This window comes from Trachypithecus francoisi, unplaced genomic scaffold (assembly GCF_009764315.1).
Source record: "Trachypithecus francoisi isolate TF-2019V2 unplaced genomic scaffold, Tfra_2.0 Lachesis_group2, whole genome shotgun sequence".
NCBI lineage: Eukaryota > Metazoa > Chordata > Mammalia > Primates > Cercopithecidae > Trachypithecus > Trachypithecus francoisi.
Window position 1 is genome coordinate 40586400 of NW_022681465.1, and position 15648 is coordinate 40602047.

Here is a 15648-nt window from a genome sequence, read left to right on the forward strand (position 1 = left end):
TGTAGTCCCAGCTACTTGGGAGGCTGAAGTGGGAGAATCGCTTGAGCTTGGGAAGTTTAGACTGCGATGAGCTGAGATCTTGCCCTCTCACTCTCTCCTGGGCCACAGAGTGAGACCCTGTCTCAAACGAACAAACAAACAATAACAACAAAAATAACAGATGCTGGTGAAGCTGCAGAGAAAAGGGAATGCTTAAATGCTCATGTCCTCTTGGTGGGGATGTAAATTACTTCAGCCACTGTGGAAAACAGTTTGTAGATTTCTCAACTTAAAGCTACCATTTGACTCAGCAATCCCATTACTGAGTATATACTCAAAGGAAAATAGGTCATCCTACCATAAAGACACATGCATTCGTGTGTTTATCACTGCACTATTCACAATGCAGAGACATGGAATCAACCTCGGTGCCCATAGAGTGGATTAGATTAAAAAAAAAAAATGTGGTACATATCTGCCATGGAAATACTATACAGCCATAAAAAAAGAACAAAATCATGTCCCTTGCAGCAACATGGATGGAACTGAAGGCCATAATTCTAAGTGAATTAACACAGGAACAGAAAATCAAATACTGCATGTTCTCACTTGCAAGTGGGAGCTAAAGATTGAGCACACATGAACATAAACATGGGAACAACAGACACTGTGGACCATTGGGGGTGAAGGAGTGGGACAGGGGTTGATAAACTGCCTATTAGGTAGTATGCCCCCTAACTGGTTGCAATATACCCATGGAGCAAACCTGCACATGTACCCTCTGTATCTAAAGTTAAACTTGAAATTAAAAAAAAAAAAAAAAAAGCATCAGAAGAGTGGAGTTAGAAAAGGATTCTTGAAGACATTTCTTTGGAGAGGGCTGTTGCCTCGCCCTTTTTCCCCCTGGCATGTTTCTATAGACAGATACACACAAAGTTGAGGAAGGGAGTGCTACCAGAGAGAGGGAGGCTTCAGTCTGTGTCCTCTGGGGTCCTGGAAGCATATGTCTAGAAGCATATGAACAGGTATCTAACAGTTTCAGAGACTGTGGCACTCAGTCTAAGGTGTTAGGACAGAGAAGAGGAGAGTTGCTAGCGTTTTAGAAAGTGATCACATGTTTCTGGGAGAGAGTGATCAACAGTAGATTCATCCCAAAGGTAGGTAGGAGTATCAGTTTGTGCTATAGGGAGGAAAGAATGAAGTACAGTTGCTGCAGACGGAATCAGCAACACTCTCAGAGTTTGTTAGATCCAGAAATGAGCAATGCCAGTGGTAAGAGTGGGTTGGTATAGGAGGTATCCTAGATCCTGTTCAGTAAGGCCACCTAGAGGGATGATGGGATGTCAGCAGAAAGGAATCTGAAGTTTCCACATTGCTAGAGGATGTGGAGAGAGTGAGAAGAATAGAATACATTTACTAGATTAGTGGAACTGCAGGTGAGCAGGGCTGGCTTCATGGGCATGCAGCCTTCTCAGTTACACAGGGCGTCATACTTGATTTAATGTTCTGTAGTTGCTATCTTAGAATTCTTGATAATTTTTTAACAAAGGGCCCTATACTTTATTTTGCACTGGGCCCCACAGGTTATGTTGCTGGGCCTGCTGATGAGAGACTACCCATGAAGTTGGGAGTCTCTGCTAAAGCCAAGTTGAGAAAAAGAGCTTTAAATATCTGTCAGCCCTGGAGAGCGTGGCACCACCTTACAATGGCACCAGTTAAATACAAACTTCTAGTATTTCAGTAGGGCCCTGAAGCTACAATTAGCCACAGGAGGTGGGAGTATTGGGGAAGAGGAACCAGCCACCTGCTACTGCCTGTAACCATACTCTAGCCTGGGAGCCGAGGGGAATTGAGGCGGGGCAGGGAAGTATGTGCAAATGTTACTTTTCAACAAAGACTGAGTGTTGAGAAAAAAAGAGGACATTCTAATTGAGACTATATTTGTGGATGAATGTAAGAAAAATGGAATAAGACTCATGGGGCCTAATGTAATTTACATCCAGGGACACAGAAAAAGTATCTCTCAAATAAATGTTAAAGAGGTAGTGGGAAAACAAAATAGAAGTATTCTGATCACTTTGTTTAATATGCCAGGTATATATAGCAATTTTTTCCTTACAAAGACATCTATGGGCTAACTTTACAGAGTGTTTTATATGATTTCATAGAATTTAGAGAGTACATTATTGAAAGCATCCAGTGAGAGTTTTATGTTACTGGTTTTTAATAATATGTTAAGAATAATTGTATTAGAATGTGCTTTGCCTTACTTTCTTTGTCAGATGTATCCCAGGGTTGCCGCTATTTATAGACGATGCATCATAACCGCTGTTGTCTATTTTCACATTCATTATAGCTTCCTCTTGATTATACAAATTGCTATTGCCTATACTACACTCAGATAATTGCTGTAATTTTTGTTACATAATTTGGTGTTTGAAATAGACTATATTGACTCATTATATTGACTTTATTAAAATATATATTTTAGATACTTGTGGTTATGAAATCTTGGTCAAAATTTGAGATTTTTAAATGAAACTTTCTAATGCATTTTTTTCTCTTTACATAATTCAGTAAAGTGTTCATGACTTTAGTTTGTTACTGTTTCTTCAGAAATACTTACCTTTGTTATTTCTGAGTCAATACCTAATGTGAAAATAAAGCATGTAACCCAAGTAATATATATATTGATATCTTAGCCGTAAAGTGAAATTTTTAAAAGATTTTTAGTATTGATTGCTTTGATTTAATACCTTTATCTTTGATCTGTTTTGTACTTTTTTATATCGGGAGTTTATTAAAATACTTTATTTCAGCCTTTCCTCTCTCCTTAGATAATTTTTGAAATGTAGAACTTTATCACTACCAGTTAAAGAATCAATTATGTTAAATTGAGTTTTGTGTATTTGGTAGACACAAGACTGATAGATTTTATTCCCCTATGTAGTATAATAGTGCATTTTCTTTGAACAAATATTTTAGTGTTTTTTTTTTTTTTTTAATTATACTTTAAGTTCTAGGGTACATGTGCATAACGTGCAGGTTTGTTACATATGTATACTTATGCCATGTTGGTGTGCTGCACTCATCAACTCATCAGCACCCATCAATTCATCATTTATATCAGGTATAACTCCCAATGCAATCCCTCCCCCCCCACTCCTCCCCATGATAAGCCCCGGTGTGTGATGCTCCCCTTCCCGAGTCCAAGTGATCTCATTGTTCAGTTCCCACCTATGAGTGAGAACATGCGGTGTTTGGTTTTCTGTTCTTGTGATAGTTTGCTAAGAATGATGGTTTCCAGCTGCATCCATGTCCCTACAAAGGACATGAACTCATCCTTTTATATGGCTGCATAGTATTCCATGGTGTATATGTGCCACATTTTCTTAATCCAGTCTGTCACAGATGGACATTTGGGTTGATTCCAAGTCTTTGCTATTGTGAATAGTGCCGCAATAAACATACGTGTGCATGTGTCTTTATAGCAGCATGATTTATAATCCTTTGGGTATATACCCAGTAGTGGGATGGCTGGGTCATATGGTACATCTAGTTCTAGATCCTTGAGGAATTGCCATACTGTTTTCCATAATGGTTGAACTAGTTTACATTCCCACCAACAGTGTAAAAGTGGTCCTATTTCTCCACATCCTCTCCAACACCTGTTGTTTCCTGACTTTTTAATGATTGCCATTCTAACTGGTATGAGATGGTATCTCATTGTGGTTTTGATTTGCATTTCTCTGATGGCAAGTGATGATGAGCATTTTTTCATGTGTCTGTTGGCTGTATGAATGTCTTCTTTTGAGAAATGTCTGTTCATATCCTTTGCCCACTTTTTGATGGGGTTGTTTGTTTTTTTCTTGTATATTTGTTTGAGTTCTTTGTAGATTCTGGATAATAGCCCTTTGTCACATGAGTAGATTGCAAAAATTTTCTCCCATTCTGTAGGTTGCCTGTTCACTCTGATGGTAGTTTCTTTGGCTGTGCAGAAGCTCTTTAGTTTAATTAGATCCCATTTGTCAATTTTGGCTTTTGCTGCTGTTGCTTTTGGTGTCTTAGACATGAAGTCCTTGCCCATGCCTATGTCCTGAATGGTACTACCTAGGTTTTCTTCTAGGGTTTTTATGGTATTAGGTCTAGCATTTAAGTCTCTAATCCATCTTGAATTAATCTTTGTATAAGGAGTAAGGAAAGGATCCAGTTTCAGCTTTCTACTTATGGCTAGCCAATTTTCCCAACACCATTTATTAAATAGGGAATCCTTTCCCCATTTCTTGTTTCTCTCAGGTTTGTCAAAGATCAGATGGCTGTAGATGTGTGGTATTATTTCTGAGGACTCTGTTCTGTTCCATTGGTCTATATCTCTGTTTTGGTACCAGTACCATGCTGTTTTGGTTACTGTAGCCTTGTAGTATAGTTTGAAGTCAGGTAGCGTGACGCCTCCAGCTTTGTCCTTTTGACTAAGGATTGTCTTGGCAATGCGGGCTCTTTTTTGGTTCCATATGAACTTTAAAGGAGTTTTTTCCAATTCTGTGAAGAAAGTCATTGGTAGCTTGATGGGGATGGCATTGAATCTATAAATAACCTTGGGCAGTATGGCCATTTTCACAATATTGATTCTTCCTATCCATGAGCATGGTATGTTCTTCCATTTGTTTGTGTGCTCTTTTATTTCACTGAGCAGTGGTTTGTAGTTCTCCTTGAAGAGGTCCTTTACATCCCTTGTAAGTTGGATTCCTAGGTATTTTATTCTCTTTGAAGCAATTGTGAATGGAAGTTCATTCATGATTTGGCTCTCTGTTTGTCCGTTACTGGTGTATAAGAATGCTTGTGATTTTTGCACATTAATTTTGTATCCTGAGACTTTGCTGAAGTTGCTTATCAGCTTAAGGAGATTTTGGGCTGAGACAATGGGGTTTTCTAGATATACAATCATGTCATCTGCAAACAGGGACAATTTGACTTCTTCTTTTCCTAACTGAATACCCTTGATTTCTTTCTCTTGCCTGATTGCCCTAGCCAGAACTTCCAACACTATGTTGAATAGGAGTGGTGAGAGAGGGCATCCCTGTCTTGTGCCAGTTTTCAAAGGGAATTTTTCCAGTTTTTGCCCATTCAGTATGATATTAGCTGTGGGTTTGTCATAAATAGCTCTTATTATTTTGAGGTACGTTCCATCATTACCGAATTTATTGAGCGTTTTTAGCATGAAGGGCTGTTGAATTTTGTCAAAAGCCTTTTCTGCATCTATTGAGATAATCATGTGGTTCTTGTCTTTGGTTCTGTTTATATGCTGGATTACGTTTATTGATTTGCGAATGTTGAACCAGCCTTGCATCCCAGGGATGAAGCCCACTTGATCATGGTGGATAAGCTTTTTGATGAGCTGCTGAATCCGGTTTGCCAGTATTTTATTGAGGATTTTTGCATCGATGTTCATCAGGGATATTGGTCTAAAATTCTTTTTTGTTGTGTCTCTGCCAGGCTTTGGTATCAGGATGATGTTGGCTTCATCAAATGAGTTAGGGAGGATTCCCTCTTTTTCTATAGATTGGAATAGTTTCAGAAGGAATGGTACGAGCTCCTCCTTGTACCTCTGGTAGAATTCAGCTGTGAATCCATCTGGTCCTGGACTTTTTTTGGTTGGTAGGCTATTAATTATTGCCTCAATTTCAGAGCTTGCTATTGGTTTATTCAGGGATTCAACTTCTTCCTGGTTTAGTCTTGGAAGAGTGTAAGTGTCCAGGAAATTATCCATTTCTTCTAGATTTTCTAGTTGAGTTGCATAGAGGTGTTTATAGTATTCTCTGATGGTAGTTTGTATTTCTATGGGGTCCGTGGTGATATCCCCTTTATCATTTTTTATTGCGTCTATTTGATTCCTCTCTCTTTTCTTCTTTGTCTTGCTAGCGGTCTGTCAATTTTGTTGATCTTTTCAAAAAACCTACTCCTGGATTCATTGATTTTTTGGAGGGTTTTTTGTGTCTCTATCTCCTTCAGTTCTGCTCTGATCTTAGTTATTTCTTGCCTTCTGCTAGCTTTTGAATGTGTTTGCTCTTGCCTCTCTAGTTCTTTTAATTGTGATGTTAGAGTGTCAATTTTAGATCTTTCCTGCTTTCTCTTGTGGGCATTTAGTGCTATAAATTTCCCTCTACACACTGCTTTAAATGTGTCCCGGAGATTCTGGTATGTTGTATCTTTGTTCTCATTGGTTTCAAAGAGCATCTTTATTTCTGCCTTCATTTCATTATGTACCCAGTAGTCTTTCAGGAGCAGGTTGTTCAGTTTCCATGTAGTTGAGCGGTTTTGATTGAGTTTCTTAGTCCTGAGTTCTAGTTTGATTGCACTGTGGTCTGAGAGACAGTTTGTTATAATTTCTGTTCTTTTACATTTGCTGAGGAGTGCTTTACTTCCAATTATGTGGTCAATTTTGGAATAAGTGCGATGTGGTGCTGAGAAAAATGTATATTCTGTTGATTTGGGGTGGAGAGTTCTATAGATGTCTATTAGGTCCGCTTGGTGCAGAGATGAGTTCAATTCCTGGATATCCTTGTTAACTTTCTGTCTCGTTGATCTGTCTAATGTTGACAGTGGAGTGTTGAAGTCTCCCATTATTATTGTATGGGAGTCTAAGTCTCTTTGTAAGTCTCTAAGGACTTGCTTTATGAATCTGGGTGCTCCTGTATTGGGTGCATATATATTTAGGATAGTTCGCTCTTCCTGTTGAATTGATCCCTTTACCATTATGTAATGGCCTTCTTTGTCTCTTTTGTTCTTTGATGGTTTAAAGTCTGTTTTATCAGAGACTAGGATTGCAACCCCTGCTTTTTTTTGTTCTCCATTTGCTTGGTAGATCTTCCTCCATCCCTTTATTTTGAGCCTATGTATGTCTCTGCATGTGAGATGGGTCTCCTGAATACAGCAGACTGATGGGTCTTGACTCTTTATCCAGTTTGCCAGTCTGTGTCTTTTAATTGGAGCATTTAGTCCATTAACATTTAAGGTTAATATTGTTATGTGTGAACTTGATCCTGCCATTATGATATTAACTGGCTTTTTTGCTCGTTAGTTGATGCAGTTTCTTCCTAGCCTCGATGGTCTTTACATTTTGGCGTGTTTTTGCAATGGCTGGTACCGGTTGTTCCTTTCCATGTTTAGGGCTTCCTTCAGGGTCTCTTGTAAGGCGGGCCTGGTGGTGACAAAACCTCTAAGCATTTGCTTATCTGTAAAGGATTTTATTTCTCCTTCACTTATGAAACTTAGTTTGGCTGGATATGAAATTCTGGGTTTAAAATTATTTTCTTTAAGAATGTTGAGTATTGGCCCCCACTCTCTTCTGGCTTGTAGAGTTTCTGCCGAGAGATCTGCTGTTAGTCTGATGGGCTTCCCTTTGTGGGTAACCCGACCTTTCTCTCTGGCTGCCCTTAAGATTTTTTCCTTCATTTCAACTTTGGTGAATCTGGCAATTATGTGTCTTGGAGTTGCTCTTCTGGAGGAGTATCTTTGTGGCGTTCTCTGTATTTCCTGAATTTGAATGTTGGCCTGCCCTACTAGGTTGGGGAAGTTCTCCTGGATGATATCCTGAAGAGTGTTTTCCAACTTGGTTCCATTTTCCCCCTCACTTTCAGGCACCCCAATCAGACGTAGATTTGGTCTTTTTACATAATCCCATACTTCTTGCAGGCTTTGTTCATTTCTTTTTTCTTCTTTTTTCTTTTGGTTTCTCTTCTCACTTCATTTCATTCATTTGATCCTCAATCGCTGATACTCTTTCTTCCAGTTGATCAAGTCGGTTACTGAAGCTTGTGCATTTGTCACGTATTTCTCGTCTCATGGTTTTCGTCTCTGTCAGTTCGTTTATGACCTTCTCTGCATTAATTATTCTAGCTGTCAATTCTTCCACTCTTTTTTCAAGATTTTTAGTTTCTTTGCGCTGGGTACGTAATTCCTCCTTTAGCTCTGAGAATTTTGATGGATTGAAGCCTTCTTCTCTCATCTTATCAAAGTCATTCTCTGACCAGCTTTGATGCGTTGCTGGCGATGGGCTGTGCTCCTTTGCAGGGGGAGATGCGCTTTTATTTTTTGAATTTCCAGCTTTTCTGCCCTGCTTTTTCCCCATCTTTGTGGTTTTATCTGCCTCTGGTCTTTGATGATGGTGACGTACTGATGGGGTATTGGTATAGGTGTCCTTCCTGTTTGATAGTTTTCCTTCTGACAGTCAGGACCCTCAGGTATAGGTCTGTTGGAGATTGCTTGAGGTCCACTCCAGACCCTGTTTGCCTGAGTATCAGCAGCAGAGGTTGCAGAAAATAGAATATTGCTGAACAGCGAGTGTACCTGTCTGATTCTTACTTTGGAAGCTTCCTCTCAGGGGTGTACTCCACCCTGTGAGGTGTGGGGTGTCAGTCTGCTCCTAGTGGGGGATGTCTCCCAGCTAGGCTACTCAGGGGTCAGGTACCCACTTGAGCAGGCAGTCTGTCCCTTCTCAGATCTCAACCTCCGTGTTGGGAGATCCACTGCTCTCTTCAAAGCTGTCAGACAAAGTCGTTTGTGTCTGCAGAGGTTCCTGCTGCTTTTGTTGTTGTTGTTGTTGTTGTTTAGCTGTGCCCTGTCCCCAGAGGTGGAGTCTACAGAGACAGGCAGGTTTCCTTGAGCTGCTGTGAGCTCCACCCAGTTCGAGCTTCCCAGTGGCTTTGTTTACCTACTTAAGCCTCAGCAATGGCAGGCGCCCCTCCCCCAGCCTCTCTGCTGCCTTGCGGTTAGATCGCAGACTGCTGTGTTAGCAATGAGGGAGGCTCCGTGGGCGTGGGACCCTCCCGGCCAGGTATGGGATATATTCTCCTGGTGTGCCTGTTTGCTTAAAGCGCAGTATTGGGGTGGGAGTTACCCTATTTTCCAGGTGTTGTGTGTCTCAGTTCCCCTGGCTATGAAAAGGGATTCCCTTCCCCCTTGCGCTTCCCAGGTGAGGCGATGCCTCGCCCTGCTTCAGCTCACGCTGGTCAGGCTGCAGCAGCTGACCCGCACCGATTGTCTGGCACTCCCTAGTGAGATGACCCCAGTACCTCAGTTGAAAATGCAGAAATCACTGGTCTTCTGTGTCGCTCGCGCTGGGAGTTGGAGACTGGAGCTGTTCCTATTTGGCCATCTTGCTCTGCCCCCTATTTTAGTGTTTTTTAAATATCTCCTCTTTGAAAACCTCCTTTATCCCAGTTTACCCCATTTTATAGCTCCTTAAGAGCAGGGATCAGATCTTAAATAATTTTGTAGTAATTATACTCCTTGTATTATTTCTATGATGACTTGCATAAATAGGTACTCAATAAATGAGAATTGAATTGCATAATTTTCAAATAAATATGCCAAATCTTTGAGTTAATATTTGTCTTATATTTTTATAGGCTAACATTTCCAATGATCACTGGCCATCTTTGGTTCAAGAGGCTACAACTGAGGCCTTGAAACTTTGCTTTTGTCCACTGGCTGTTCTTTTACAAGCTTTATTACAATTCAAACGTAAAATGGGGGCAAGGTATGAAGAATCTTCATCTTTTTCTTATAAACGCTTCTTCACTTTAAATCTTTCTAGGAAACAATCAAGGCAAAATTATAAACTTTAAAGTTTATAACAGTTCGATTTAACAAACTTTGAGGGGTGTTTATATATCTGTATCTACTTTGAAAGAACTGGTTCCAGAAATCCAGTAAGGGAGAAATAAAGCCTTATATTTGTTTAAAAAGGCAATTTGATACATATTTATAGGACATGAGGGATTTGACATGATAGCATTTCCATTGAAGAAGGTCTTGGAGTTTTTGTTCTTCACTGTGTTAGGAGGCGCCAACGGTGTGATGTGGGTTCTAGAAACAAACAAAACCAAAAGACCCCAGTTCAAGGCTACATTATCAGAAGTTCTTGCTAATGTAATAAGCTATGAAAAAAGTAATAAATATTGAAAAGGCAGAGACATGTTGTTTATAAATGATGTGGTTTCCTATCTAAAAAATCCAAAAGCTGCTCTGATTAAAATATAAAAATTCTATAGCAATATATATTTTAGAAGAAGTGTACTTAAATTTGAAGAACATTACTTAAAGATCACATGGCTAAAAAGTACAGGCAAGAATACTTTAAGATTTTGAAAATATCTAGTTCTAATGTATATTACATATAATACAAAGCATCTGTAAGTAAGGCAGTGATAGAGGGGCAAACATTACTGGAACATAATAGGTATGGTAGAAATGGAGGTTAGTACATATAAATACGTAGCAAAAGACACATCACAAAATAGGGATGGTAGAAGATTAAGACCATATGGCTGATTAACAACTCCAGCACTATTTATTAACATTTATTTATTTTGGGCCATTTTTATGTGTGACTAATTTCACTAAGAAATGTTTTAGGTTGTAATTTAAACTTCCTAACGAACTACTTCTGCTCATGCTCAGTGTTGGTAACTTAGAGAGGACTATCCCCCTTTTACCCCCTACACCAATAATCTTTGTTAACACCTCCCATAATTTTTATCACCTTCAAAACCTAGCCCAAATAAAGATGCAGTCTAAGAAAAATAACAACGTGCTTACTACGTGATCCCTCTGCAAAAGCATCTTCAAGACAAGTTATTTTGTTCCTGCTTCAAACTAATTGCTACTTAGAAGATCCTTCTGGTTAGCAGTTCTGAATATACTATGGTTTATGTTATTTTTAGCAGTACAGAAGTTTTGGAGTCATAGATGTTAGTAAATTAGGAAAGGAAAAAATTAGAACATAGCTGTAAATCAGCCTGTTATTACATGGGTTTACGTTATCATACACATCCTTGAAAACATATGCTAAAAGCCTGATATGATATACATAGCCTATAATGTAGATGCTGAATATTTCTTGTTCCACTCTTTATCACCCTTGTATCATTTACTGACTTAAGCAGTGACTTAAGTAGTTTCTGCCTACTTTTCAAAAAGATTAGAGGTAGAGCACTCAAAGTAGATTATAAAATAGGGATTGTCTCCCTATTCTCTTTGGAATGAGAATAAATTGGAATAATTTACTTATCTGCCATATGGGAATAATAACCATCTACCTAATAAGGTTGTGAACATTAAATACAACCATATGTATAAATATTTAGCATAGTACCTAGTGCATGATAAACACTTAATAGATATTAGCCATTATTACCTTTATTGTTATCTGAATTAAAAAATCATAATCAGGTACCACATCTGCAAAAATATGAGAATGACAATGTGTATGTGAGATTAGTATAGGAGATACCTTATGGTAATTTGCATGCTTTGGACTAAATTTAGCCTTTTTCCCAGAGAAACACGCCGTCTTTTGGAAAGAGTGGTATATCAGCCTGGGTATCCCAAATCGATTGCATCAACTGCGCGTTGGTACCTGCTGAGACACTTATATGCCAAAGATGACTATGAGCTTATTGACGTAAGGCATTGATTTTATTTAAAATGTTTAAGGCATTGATTTTATTTAAAATGTTTTATCTTTGATCTGAGGGTTTTAAAGTTAATTGTTCAAAGTTACCTCACTTTTATGGTTGAATTTTTAAAAACTGAGTGTGTAATTTTTTGTCTAATAAAAGACTACAATGTCTAATGTTACATCTGTTGAAAATGAGAAATATTTATGCACATGGTTTGAAGATTAAATATATAGCTTGTATCTTACCATGGGTTAGTTGTGAAATTCTCCTTTCGATATTAGAATATCAAAAGCTGGGGCTTTTTGGCATAAATAACAGAACGATTAAAACCTGTGTTTTAAAAAAGTTTAATGTTGATTTAACCTGTATATGTACAAGATGCCTTTATATTGGGAAACTATACAGGTTGAGCATCCCTAATCTAAAAATCCAAAGTCTGAAATGCTCCAGAATTTGACACTTTTTGAGTACCAACAACCTTGGGGTCATGATCAGTTGTGAAGCATGTTGTAAGTAATTAGATGCTAACCATAGGTGACAAATGGTTTTACTTTTTTATTTTCAGTAATACAGTATAACAGATCCATGAATATTTTTATATATCTCTCTATTAATGCATTCCTATAAGCTTTTTTAATTGAAAGAAAAGGGTAGAATTTTAAGGAGCTTGTCTAATTGCAGGACTTTATCTTTGAACCAATGAGAACATCACAAGTTTAAAAGTCATCCATTAGATGTACTGAGGTTTATAAAAAGTTGCGAACTGCTGATCTAAAACCCTTAACTAGTGAAGTTTGTAACAATACAAATATATGACCATCTAAATCCAACCTAAAGCAGTATCAAAAATCAACATTTTCTTTCCCTTTTTTGGCCAGAAAGGCACGACTTAACTACACTTTCTTTCATATTATTTATATACCTTTGTTATTTCTTTAGAAATCGATGGATAAAATATTTTATCCAGTTTTCGATAAACATTGGATTATTTTCTAGTAAGGAAGCAAAGAAAAAGCCGTAAGAATGAAGCAATAAATCAAGACTTTTTCCCAAAGCGACATTTGTTTAAAGCTATAGTTATTCATTCTTTTCTTTTTTAAAGAAAGGACTCTAAAGAAGTTGAAGTTTTTAACTGTATTTAAGCAAGAAGCAAGGCTAAGTAAAAATGGCCAGCTGGTAAACCAAAGGAGAGAATGTCCATGCATGAATTGTCACTGGTCTTGTATTAACATCACAACAATTATACTGTTTTTGCCTGCCTGTATTTCTCTTTTCCTGAACCTGGGATATGATACACCCCCTTCCAGTCTTTTTAATCCAGAGTTTCTCATCTTCAGAGATCTCAACTCAACCTACTGAGATTGTGGAATGCACAATTTTTTCTTGGGTGTGAGTCGAGGGTAGGTACTGTCCTGTGCAATGGTGGATATTTGTCAGCATCCTTGGTCTGCTAGGTGTTAGTTATATTTTTGCGGCCATTGCAGTGGAGGCAAATAGGCAGATAGGATGGAGTTAGAGGTAACAGAATCTGTTATCCTGTTTGCCTTGTTGTTGCCTTTACTATGAAATACATGTGACAGTTTCTACTCTACTTCTCACGGGATGGCTCTGGCATCTAAATATATAAACATATATGTATCCAAAATTATTTTGAATAATGTAGATAATATACAAATGTAGTAGGTTAAAATTTTCATAGCTTTAGCTAACAATTTTTAAAACACAATGAAAATCACTGAAAAGCTTTTTCAGTACCTACAGCATTTTGAAATACTGTTTGCCTTTTGGTGAAATGTTAAAACATTAAAGAAATAGTAAAGAAAACAATGCTTGGAGAAAGACATTATAATCAACATAAGCCAAACCAAAAAGGTAGAACATTTATGAATGTTGGAAGACAGTTCACCACGGGTCTCTTGCATTTCTAAATATCCTGTGAGCAGGAGGCCTGATTAACTCTTTGTTCTAGTCTATCTTTTCAAAGATATTCGTATAGTGAACATCCTTGGAAGACAGAGCTAGTGTCTCCCTCCAGAACAAAGAGTAGATATTCCTGTCCATTATAAAAGATTAAGCATCCTAAGCTTAGCTTAGGGTTCCCATCTTGTAAATGCAACCAACTGCATATGTGGGAAACTATATCAGTCCGTCCACATCGCAGGCTGAGAGGACAAGAAGAACAGAGGAAAATATGTTAATGCTCATGCTGTTTGCCATACGTTGAGTAAGGAAGACTTTTCTCTGTGATCTGAAAATCCTGTGTCTTCTGGCAGTATCTATGGAACTGTGGCAGGCTAACTTGTTAGCTTGCAAATAGAGCAGAACCTCAGACCCTTCACAATGCCTGATAATGAACAACCAAAAAATATCTTAATATGAAGGATCAGCTGAAATTGAATCTTCTAGTTTGTGAAATTGGTGAAATCATGGAAAAGTTCTTAATAAAGCCTAGAACCTGTAGCTTAGATCCTGAGCTGTGGTTTCAAAGGGGAGCAATTTCATTTGAACAGTTCTATGCATAAAGTGGTCTTTTTAGAGGTGACGTTATAATACCATTTAGAGGTGATGGTATTATTAACAAAGCCAACAAACAAAACCTTCAATTTTATACAGTGCTGATAATGATAGCAATCAGGCTGGGCACAGTGACTCACGCCTGTAATCCCAGCACTTTGGGAGACCAAGGCCAGCAGATCACTTGAGGTCAGAAGTTTGAGACCAGCCTCTGGCCAACATGGTGAAACCCATCTCTACTAAAAATACAAAAATTAGCCAGGCATGGTGGTGGGCACCTGTAATCCCAGCTACTTGGAAGGCTGAGGTGGAAGAATCTCTCGAACCCGGGAAGCGGAGTTTGCAGTGAGCCGAGATCGCACGACTGCACTCCAGCCTGGGTGACAGAGCGAGACACCGTCTCAAAAAAAAAAAAAGTGGAATGTTGGCATCTATACTAATTTGAATGAATTGTGCATCTCTCTGATGTTAGCTTTGTTTGAACAATTTATATCTGCAAAAATGACTGAAAGACCGCACAGAGTCACTTTTCCTAGTGTAGTTTAATGTTGCCTTTTCAAGACTGCCGCCCTTGGATTACTTGGCTTCAATGAATCAAAATACAGATATTATTAATAAACAAAATGCTAATGTTCCTGTGTGTGATTTCCCATAGGTGCTGGTAAATAATGCCAAAACTCATGGAGATACAAGAGCACTGGAACTGAATCAGAGATTGTCCTCACAATAACATTGGATTATTTTAGTAAGGAAGCAAAGAAAAAGCTGTAAGAATGAAGCAGTAAATCAAGACTTCTTCCCAAAGCAACGTTTTTTTAAACTATATTTATTCCTTTTCTAAAGGAATCTAAAGAAGTTGAAGTTTTGAAGTTAGCAATGCAATTTTCCGTTAACTCCAAACCTGATTTTAATCTGAAAAAAAAAAAAAAAAAAAAAACTGGGAAAACCAGAATGAAAGGAAAACCATTATTGCCTTGGTTGCTTAACGTTATTTGTAAACCATTATTTTCTGCATCTTGCATGGTGCCCAATAGAATATCTTTTACTGTAATCCCTTACAATAAAGCCTTAATAGCCATTTTCTATGTAATATACAAAAGTAGATTAGCACAATGCACAATTTTCTTTTGTTAAAAATCAAAAGATTTAATTCCTCCTATGAATTCTAAAGTTGGCAAACCAACTCATCATAAAATCCAAATAATCTTGTAACCTATTTATCTAGTGATTCATCTCAGATTCTATTGAAAAAGGATAATATAAATGTTGATGAGTCTAGACTCTAATGGATATGTTTATATAATTCCAAACACTCAGGTGTGTGAATGCATTTAAAAACATTAATGGAAAATAATGCTGATAATATTTAATTGATCATGCAGTTCCTTCAATTATGATGGAAAGACTTGAACTTTCTGAAATAAAACAAAAATACAGTGTCTTGTTTTCTTTATAATATCAATATCAGACATAATTTCTAAATTTCAAATTTTAAAACTTGAAAGCACAGTTATCTATTTTTTAAGCTCTTTACGTATTTGAAGAAAGTCACTTTGGATTTGTGGTTTTAAAAATATTTTCAGACATTTACATATATTATTTATTGTACAGAAAATACATGGTTATATGATTTATGTATGTGACTTTTCGAAAGCAGTGGCGTCAGGATGTTACTTTTTAAGATAATATAAAT

At 37.7% G+C, this 15648-nt stretch overlaps 1 protein-coding gene across 4 annotated transcripts in view; it reads left to right on the forward strand.

Moving 5' to 3' along the window:
• Window positions 1-15392, forward strand: part of TTC37 (tetratricopeptide repeat domain 37) — a 98820-nt gene extending 83428 nt beyond the window's left edge. For all 4 annotated transcript variants that reach the window (XM_033179097.1, XM_033179096.1, XM_033179098.1 and 1 more), the window contains 3 exons: window positions 9387-9517; window positions 11320-11443; window positions 14611-15392. In XM_033179097.1, coding sequence (XP_033034988.1) covers window positions 9387-9517; window positions 11320-11443; window positions 14611-14685 — 330 coding nt within the window. In that variant the 3' untranslated portion in view covers window positions 14686-15392. The remainder of the gene's footprint in view (window positions 1-9386; window positions 9518-11319; window positions 11444-14610) is intronic.
• The last annotated feature ends 256 nt before the right edge of the window (window positions 15393-15648 follow it).